The sequence below is a fragment of the Meriones unguiculatus genome, chromosome 17, assembly GCF_030254825.1.
Source record: "Meriones unguiculatus strain TT.TT164.6M chromosome 17, Bangor_MerUng_6.1, whole genome shotgun sequence".
In the NCBI taxonomy this organism is placed as follows: Eukaryota; Metazoa; Chordata; class Mammalia; order Rodentia; family Muridae; genus Meriones; species Meriones unguiculatus.
In genome coordinates, this window is record NC_083364.1 from 91,097,051 (window position 1) to 91,105,589 (window position 8,539).

The 8,539-nt window shown below is 36.4% G+C and overlaps 1 protein-coding gene across 3 annotated transcripts; it reads right to left on the reverse strand.

Annotated features, from left to right (window-relative positions):
* Positions 1–4,736: 4,736 nt before the first annotated feature.
* Positions 4,737–5,057, reverse strand: LOC110543392 (keratin-associated protein 19-8-like). Of its 3 annotated transcripts, none has more exons than XM_021629742.1 (2): positions 4,973–5,057; positions 4,737–4,855 (listed from the first exon to the last, which is right to left on the reverse strand). In XM_021629742.1, the coding sequence occupies exons 1-2, from the start codon at positions 5,055–5,057 to the stop codon at positions 4,737–4,739; spliced, it is 204 nt and encodes a 67-aa protein (XP_021485417.1). The 3 variants fall into 3 exon arrangements, with proteins under 3 accessions (XP_021485417.1, XP_060226121.1, XP_021485416.1); XM_060370138.1 differs by having other exon boundaries at positions 4,737–4,801; positions 4,931–5,057; XM_021629741.1 differs by having other exon boundaries at positions 4,737–5,057.
* Positions 5,058–8,539: the final 3,482 nt, after the last annotated feature.

The window sequence follows — 8,539 nt, forward strand, 5'->3', positions numbered from 1 at the left end:
TTTGCATTTAATGCATTTTTCAAACTAGCAGACAATCATAGACCACTTATTTTAGAACTGAATTTTTTTTCACAATAAGATATGTAATTTAATGCCACAACATTTTGACGCACCAGCAATTTTTCTTATTAGCATATGTTCACCAGAATCTTAAAGGCTTAAAGAGTGTATTTCACTCAATGTGATCTCTTTACTTTTGAATTTAAAAAGACATAATCAGCACTAATAATAATAAAATTTGGTTGATGAATGAGAAATTGATTTTCCATTGTGTAAAGTTAATTTATTTAAAAGTAAATGATTGGCAATTTTTCTGCAGTCCAGGTTTTCAAGAAGGAAGGCATAAGTAAAATAAATTTAAATAAACAAACAAACAAACAAACAAACAAATAAATAAATAAATAAATAGAGCCCCAGAGCAGAAGCGATGGCCCCCATATGGCCAGGAGAAGTTCTGTGACTTGGAGACCACACTTAGCTACATACACCTCCTGAATGCTGGAATTACAGGCTCACAATAGCACGTGCAGTTCATGTGTTGCTGGGGAGCAAAACCCAAGGTTTCATGCATTCTGGCCAAGCACATTACAGACATAGCTGCATGCCCAGCCCTAAAATAGTTTTAATTGTTTCTTTTATTTTGTGAGATTGTAATGTAATCATATGATTTCTCCTTTCCGTTTCGTCCTTCTCAGTACTCATATATTCTTCCACTTGCTCTATATCAAATCTTTGGCCTCTCTTTTAACTGTTGTTACATGCATATGCATATATAAATATGTATTCCTAAATGTAGTTTTGTATATCATGTATGTATAATACAAATTTATAGTATAATATGTATAAAAAGGAGTCTAGCTCCAACATCAAAATTAACAACAAAAATGTAAATCTTACATGAAAATATTAAAGAGTACTACATAAGTATAATAAATGATAGACTTATTAATAAGCCTTATTCAGTCATGCAACATATAAAAATCACATTGTTCATAAACATATGAAAATGTATCTTTCAATTTAAAATAAAAATAATCCCTAATGAGACATTTATGGTATATTATTAGTCCAATGCAGGGAAAACGTTGTAGAAGAAGGGGTGGAAAGACTGGAGGGAACTGAAGAATGGGGAAGAATGCACTGAATGTGCTTCCTCAATACAGCACAGACATGGACATGACAACCATAAACACGCAGTAGGTGTGACTCCGTGAATGTAGCTTAGGAAGAAATGGGAGGAAGGAGAAGGGAGAAGGCAAGGCATGAGAGGAAAATGATACTAATTTAGAAGAGCAAAGGTGACGGCGGGAGTTGGAGGGAAATGTCAGGGTGCTTGTGTTTGTACGTAATCATAACACATTGTATGTGTAAAAGAATGATACTGTGAAAAATTAGAAAAAAATACATAAAAATATATTGGGCAGATATTTTCAAAAATTACCAAATATTTATGAAAGTGAAACAAGAAACAAACCATAAAGTATACAGCAATGGGGGAGGAATGTACTTAACATCATTAAGTAAATATTAACTGAACGTCACATGGATGTGCTGTTCAGTCCGTTGTTTTGTTATTTGATATAATTCTCTTGCAAATCTTCTAGTTCTTCAAAGCCTTTGTACTTTTTCAGGTGGTGTTCTCTAAAGAGTGGAAGTTACCTAAGACATAGGACACAAATGTTGCTCCCTTCGAAGATGAGAGGAGAAAAAAGGATATTAAGAATAGACTATTGTTAGCGAACTTTTGGCAGAGTGCAGGAAACCTTATGGAAGAAAAGGGGGATAGAAAGATCTGGAGGGGACAGGAAAACCACAAGGAGAACAACAGAGCAAAAAACCTGGATCCAGGGGGGCATGCAGAGACTGATAGATAATCCAACCAAGGTCCTTGCATGGAAAGGACCTAGACTTCCCTAGTAAGGGGAGCAGAAGCTGTCTCTGGCATAAACTAAGTGGCTGGCTCTTTGATCACTTCTCTCTGGGGATGTGCAGTCTTGCACGTCACAGAGGAAGATGATACATCCAGCATTTAGGAGACCTGATAGGCTAAGGTCAGATAGAAGGGGAGGAGGTCCTCCCCTATCAGTAGACTAGGGAAAGGGCCTAGGGGGCGAAGAGGGAGAGAGATGGAACTGGGATGATACGAGGGAGGGGACTCCAGCAGGAATACAAAGTGAATTGATTGATTGATTGATTTTTAAAAAAGAATAGACTATCGTTACTGTTATAGGCTCTGCTGGTTTTCTTGTGGAGCTCCTGCCACCTCCAGGTCCTTCTCTCTTTCTCATTTTTCTACAAGACTCTCTTACACTTCCTCTAGCATTTGGCTGTGAGTCTAAGCATCTGCTTGGATCAGCTGCTGGGTGGAGACAGCTAGGCTTGGTTCTTGTTTGGGAGCATAGCAAAGTGTCATTAACAGTGTCAGGGCTCATTTCTCTCCTGTTGGGTGGGTCTCAGGTTGGGCCAGGCATTGGTTGGACATTTCCTCAGTTTGTGTTCTATCTTTATCTCTGAAAATCTTTTAGGCTGGTAAATTTTGGGTAGAAGTTTTTGTGGTTGGGTTGGTGTTCCTCTCCCTCCACTAGGAATACTGTCTGGTTAGAGGGTGTCCTCTTCAGTCTCCATGGCCCCTGCTGCTAGGAGTCTCAGCTAGAGTCACCCCAGAAGCCTCCCCTGTCTTAGGTCTCCAGCTTGTCACATAGGTACCCCTGTCCACTGTTTCAGTTCCCTCTGCAGGCACTCTGTCTCCCCCACCCTATCCCTGCTCTCCCCAAGTTTGAACATGACCCTCATTTCTCTCTGTGTTCCCTCTCCTACCTTGTTCCCTCTCTTCAATCACTTTTGCTATCTATTCTATTTTTGCTTTGGGGTGAGATTTAAGCATCCTTCCTTTGGTCCTCCTTGTTACTTATTTTCTTGTGGCAATTGAAGCACCCAAAGAAGGAGCATGCGTGGACTAGCCACAGTCCTCCTACACAGATGTAGCACGTGGGAAGCTTGGTATTCATGTCCATTAGGAAGGGCTTTACTGGGGCTACCTCTGACGTGGGCTCTCTCGCCTGCTTTTTGTCATTTCCTCCCGGTGGGCTGACTTGCCCGACTACAAGCAACATACTCAGTTCTGATGAGGCTCCATGAGCCTGGTGTGGGTGGTGGGGGAGGCTCCCATTTTCTGAGGAATGGGGAAGAGTGAGACCTAGAGGAGGGAAGGGAGTGGGCAATAGGGATGTAAACGCCACAAATAAATAAATTAACATTAAAAAAAGAATAGTTATGATCCTGGTGGGAGTGTGGTCCAGTTGGTAGATGGATGCATTGCCTAACATGAACCTCTGGGTTTGCTCTCCAGCACTGGAGGGTAGAGTCTCCCTTATCCCAGCACTCAGGAAGTGGTAGCAAAAGGATCAGGAGTTTAAGCACGTTCTTAAGTACTGGTACATCCTAGGTTAGAGACATCATCCAAAGAAGAAGGAGAGGTTGTAATCCAAACATTTCAGACATTCAGTTAAAACACAGATTTTTTTCCCTAATAGATTTTGAATAATATAAAATTTGTAGACCTAGTATATACCTAACAAAAATATTAACTAATCCTGCATCCCAGAAAACTAAACTAGAAAAATGCAGCCCATGTATTTTTATTTCCAAAATATCTGGGGTTTATATTAGACAATCATCACTATTTGGACACAAGACCCACACACTGTAAAAAAAACTGGAGTGAATTAAGTGAACTCACTTCTTAAAAGCCCAATCTAACTTGTTCAGTATTTCAGCACCAAACTGATTATATGTAAAGTACATAACAAAATTAAAACTACAATGTAATTTCCATGAGAATTTTATAGTACCATTTGTACTTTAAACTTAATATTAATATTACATTTCATCAACATTTTTCAGAATAAGTTATTCTACAAAACTACATCTTAATCCTAACAGCACACAGAATCAGATTATAAAACTACTGTCCTGTGCTTTTTCTTTCTCCTTCCCTTTTGTTTGTTTTATTCCTATTCTGGTTTGGATTTCTATGATTTTATTATTACCATTATTATTCATATTATCATTATTTTTAAATGTCTATTTGTTTTAATGAGGGGAGAAAGTAAGAGTTTGGATTTGGAAAGGTAGAAAGGTGGAGATGATCTAGGAGGAATTTGGGGAGGGGAAACCATAGTCCAAATATATTGTATAAAAATTTATTTTCAATAAACAAGTAAAACACAACTACTGAAAACCAAAGAAAAGAGACGTAAATGTAGCCATGTTTTAACCCATCATATACCTTCCTATCTTCAGTGTTTAGAATGGCTCTCAAAGAACAAAGTCATACAATAGGTATAATTTGAATTAAATTTGTTTTTAGATAAAATAATATTGAATCAAAATATTAACTCTGATAGAAAGGACTGACATACTGACTATAAGCCCATATTGCAGTTTATGATGTACTGAAATGAAAAGATAAATCCATGTTTGTTAGATCAATTAAACATTTTTATTAAAGATGGTTTTAAAATACAGATCATATGTGTCCACAACAATGCTAATGATCAAATAAAATAGATGAAGCCAGAAATTCAAAGGGTAGATTCCAGATTTTTCCAGAGAAATTGAAGACCAGTTCTTTCCAGAACAGTGAGTCAATAAACCATAAATTTCTCCTCTATAAGGAAGAGAGCATTTTCTTTTCTAAAGATGGACAAAATAATGAAGATAGATCAGCAATTCACTCAGTAGAAGCTGGAAAACCCATACCCTCCACAGCATGAAGGACGACAGCAGCCATATCCGTAGCTAGAACCATATCCGTAGCCAGAACCATATCCATAGCCAGAGCCATATCCGTAGCCTCCATAACCACATCCATAGCCAGAGCCATATCCGTAGCCTGAACCACATCCATAGCCAGAGCCATATCCGTAGCCTCCATAACCACAGCCATAGCCCAGTCTGCGGAAGCTGTTACAGCCACAGCCATAGCCGCAGCCCAGGCCTCTGAAGCCACCATAGCCGTAGCCCAGGCCTCCGTAGTAGCCGCTGTAGTAGCTCATGGTGTCAGGAGAGGTGAACTGTTTTACACTGGAGATGAATTTGAGTGTGAGTATGTGCCTAGCTTTCCTGTATGCTTTTATACCCTGTGTTGAGTGTTGTAAACAGGACAGGTAATCCCATCTCCATGCAACAGAATAATTTCAAGTCTATAAATTCATTTAAATAGTTTCTTTGTTACTAAACAAAAGGTACAAACTTCTATTAAGGAATTCTTAGTAACCATTATTTTTTTAATGAGTTTGCATTCCAGTAAAGGAAATGCTTCCAAGATGAAAAATGATTTTAGCCTCTTCAAAGGCCATGCTAGTGTTCTAATTGAAATCTTCTAATCTTGTTGATAGCTTCCAGTAACCTTGTAATTATGCAACCTTGGAGTGCTTTTCTTTCTAATTTTGCACTCTATTGTTGTAGCTAACCATCATTCCTTTAGCTCAAGGCTTTGCCTGCAAGTACTTAGGGCTTCACTACAAAGTTCTTGGTAATTGCCAAGAGCCAAATTTAAAAGAAACACCATTTCTCAACTCATTTGATTTTTTGACATTATCCTATCAATTCTTTGTTGGCTTTCATTCTCTTAATTTCTGTAACAAATATATGGCTACCTCTCCCTGATCATTCTTTATCAGTCTTTCCCCAATTCTTACTCATCCGTTAGTTCTTACACATCTGAAAGTGTACCCTTTTCTTCTCAATCAAGTTATACCTTTATAAATGGGATTTCATTGAATACTATTTATGTATTTATTTATTTTACATGTATATATAATGCATTCTGATTGTCCCTACGTTTTCTTATCTCCTACCAGCCACTGTCAACATAGTCTCCTCTATATAAATCTCTTTTCCACATTACAGATTATTCTTTTTTTTAATTTTATTTTTCTTTTTAGTTACATTTTGTTAACTCTGTGTCCCCGCTGTATCCCGCTATTCTTTTAAGGAACTATGATTACAATGTGAGTTTAAAACTTTGTCTATGGACACCACTACCATCTACATAGCTACTTACTGACTCAGATTCATTTGCAGCAGCCTTATCTTCCATTTCTAGGAGTGGTAGGTTCATCTTTTCTCAAAAAAACAAACTCTGTTCCATCTTAGTCAATCAAACACCTGCTTGAAATCCCCCATAACTTTTTAGTGTTTTTCCTATCTTGTTCATGTGCATACAGTCTGTCAAAAGGACCATCTAAATGAAATCTCAGCTGCTCTTATACATAAATTGGCTGTTTATAATTTATTTGTAGATTATCACTTTTATGTTAATAAGCAGAGTCCCTCTGGATCTTAAATAATCAAACTCTTTAAATTCACAGGCAATTTCATTCCATACCAAGTCAAATGTTTGTCGTTTTTACTTGTAATCCACATTATAAATTTCTTCAGCTCAAATGAAAGCAATGTTGAACAGCACAAGACACCAGTCTACTGTGACTTCAGAAACACATGCCTTCATGTAGAATCTTCTTTTGTATGGTAGATACTTCTCACAAGAATCTTAATCTACCTCTATCTTCCCAACACAGCCCAAGCATCATATTCTTCAGAAACATCTCCAGCGAGTATCCAGAATAACCTATGGAGGCTAGCAAATATGCTGACCATAGTCTTAGCCTCCTTTCTCATCACATTTTAGAATGCTATTTAAATGTTTCTTTGCCTTACCCACTAAATGTCTATTGCATTTGAGGTAAATAAGGTTCATATCATCACATTCTATATTTATTTACTTACCAAAAAGAAGAAAGTTGTAAGTTTTTGCTTAATTGATTAAAATATATGGAAGTTGATAAAAGGCAAAAATTCTGTGACCTCTGACCTATGTATGGCATGGAAATGCAATCCTTCATTCTTCTGCTCTTCACATTGTTTATACCAATAAGATGTATTTAAGGTAATATACTTACAGCTTTAAGACTGATTAAATATAATTAAAGTATTATGCAAACTTACAACCTAGCACAGGAATTAAAGAATGATTTTGAAACTGTTTTTGTTTTTGTTGTTGTTAATGAGATTTTCATCTTCCTGGATAGGAGCTGGAGTGGCAGCTGTATAACCTTAATCTGCCAACACATTCCCAATCCAAATCAATGAACGACACAAATTCTATTCTTTCAAAATGATCCTATCATGAAAGGCACTACAAACGTCAAATTAAAAGAATGTTAGACAAAAATCTTCCATCAGTTTCTAGTGAAGAGTTTGCTGGAGTTCTTTTCCTAGCATTGTAGAAAGTTAAGGAAGGCAAGGACAGGTATAATTCAACACAGAATATGAAAACTGGATGTCTAAGACCAGAGAGAAATAACCCAGAGACAGTGTTATAATGAACTTCTAATGACCAGCTCCAGCCACAAACCCAGAAATGCAAGTAATCATCTCCACAAAGTATTACGGTTTAAACAAATAGAAAAGATCATTACTTAACAGATAATTTCAGGTAGAGAAAGGAACGAAAGAAAAAAGAAAATGATAAGGAAGAGTCCTTGAATCAAAATCAAAGAGAGGTGCAGAAAAGATGAGATGGTCAGCTATTAAGAGCCCTTGGTTTCCATTATCCCTATCAAGTGGTTAACAACCACAGTTAACTGCATCTCTACGGGATGTGATCATCACTTCTGGATTGCTGGGTACTTGCACATACATGCTCACATGCTCATAAACTCAAATACACACACACACATGTCTAATGAGAAGTAGAACAAATATTTTAAAAATTCAAAGAGTGAGAGTAAAAATGAATAAAAAATAAATAAAATTAATTGAAATTGTAGGTAATAAATAAAAGTGTATAAATCACACCTGTATGAACACCAAAAACCAATGCAACTGGGAAAGTATGGAGGCAAATAAAAAATATAATGAATGACCTTAGATAAGATCCGAGAATAATCTAAATAATAAGCATGTGTCTAACAAAATAAATAAAATAAACAGAGAAATATTAGTGAAGCAGAAGACAGAGAAACAATTAACTGACATCAAATGAAGTCTGTAGCAAGAATGATTAGTCAAAGCAGTATGCAAACTTACAGCCTAAACAGAGCCTCTAAAATGAAAAGATATCTTCAATCTGCATATTGACATGACCATTCATTATGTAGGAATATGATTAATAACTAACTAATTCAAGTCATTCTTCAAGGTTCTTGCAATAAATACAGTTGGTAGTTTGCAAGGCAGTATGGTCAATTTAATGCCAGATACCAAACTACAAACCTACAATGGCTAAAACAGTAAAATTTATGTTATAGTTTAGCACAAGAAATGAAGGACTTTAAAGATTAAAAAATATGCCTCAGAGTATCCTGTAAATGATTCAAACACTTTCAAGGCAAGAATATTAGATCTCAATATAAATTTCAAAGAATGGTCATGAGACGGGATTTTATGCCGTTCCATTAAAACACAAGAAGGGAAATGAGTGCAAAATAATCCACACCAAGCATTTGATTATATTGTTTTTCAGGAAAAAAAC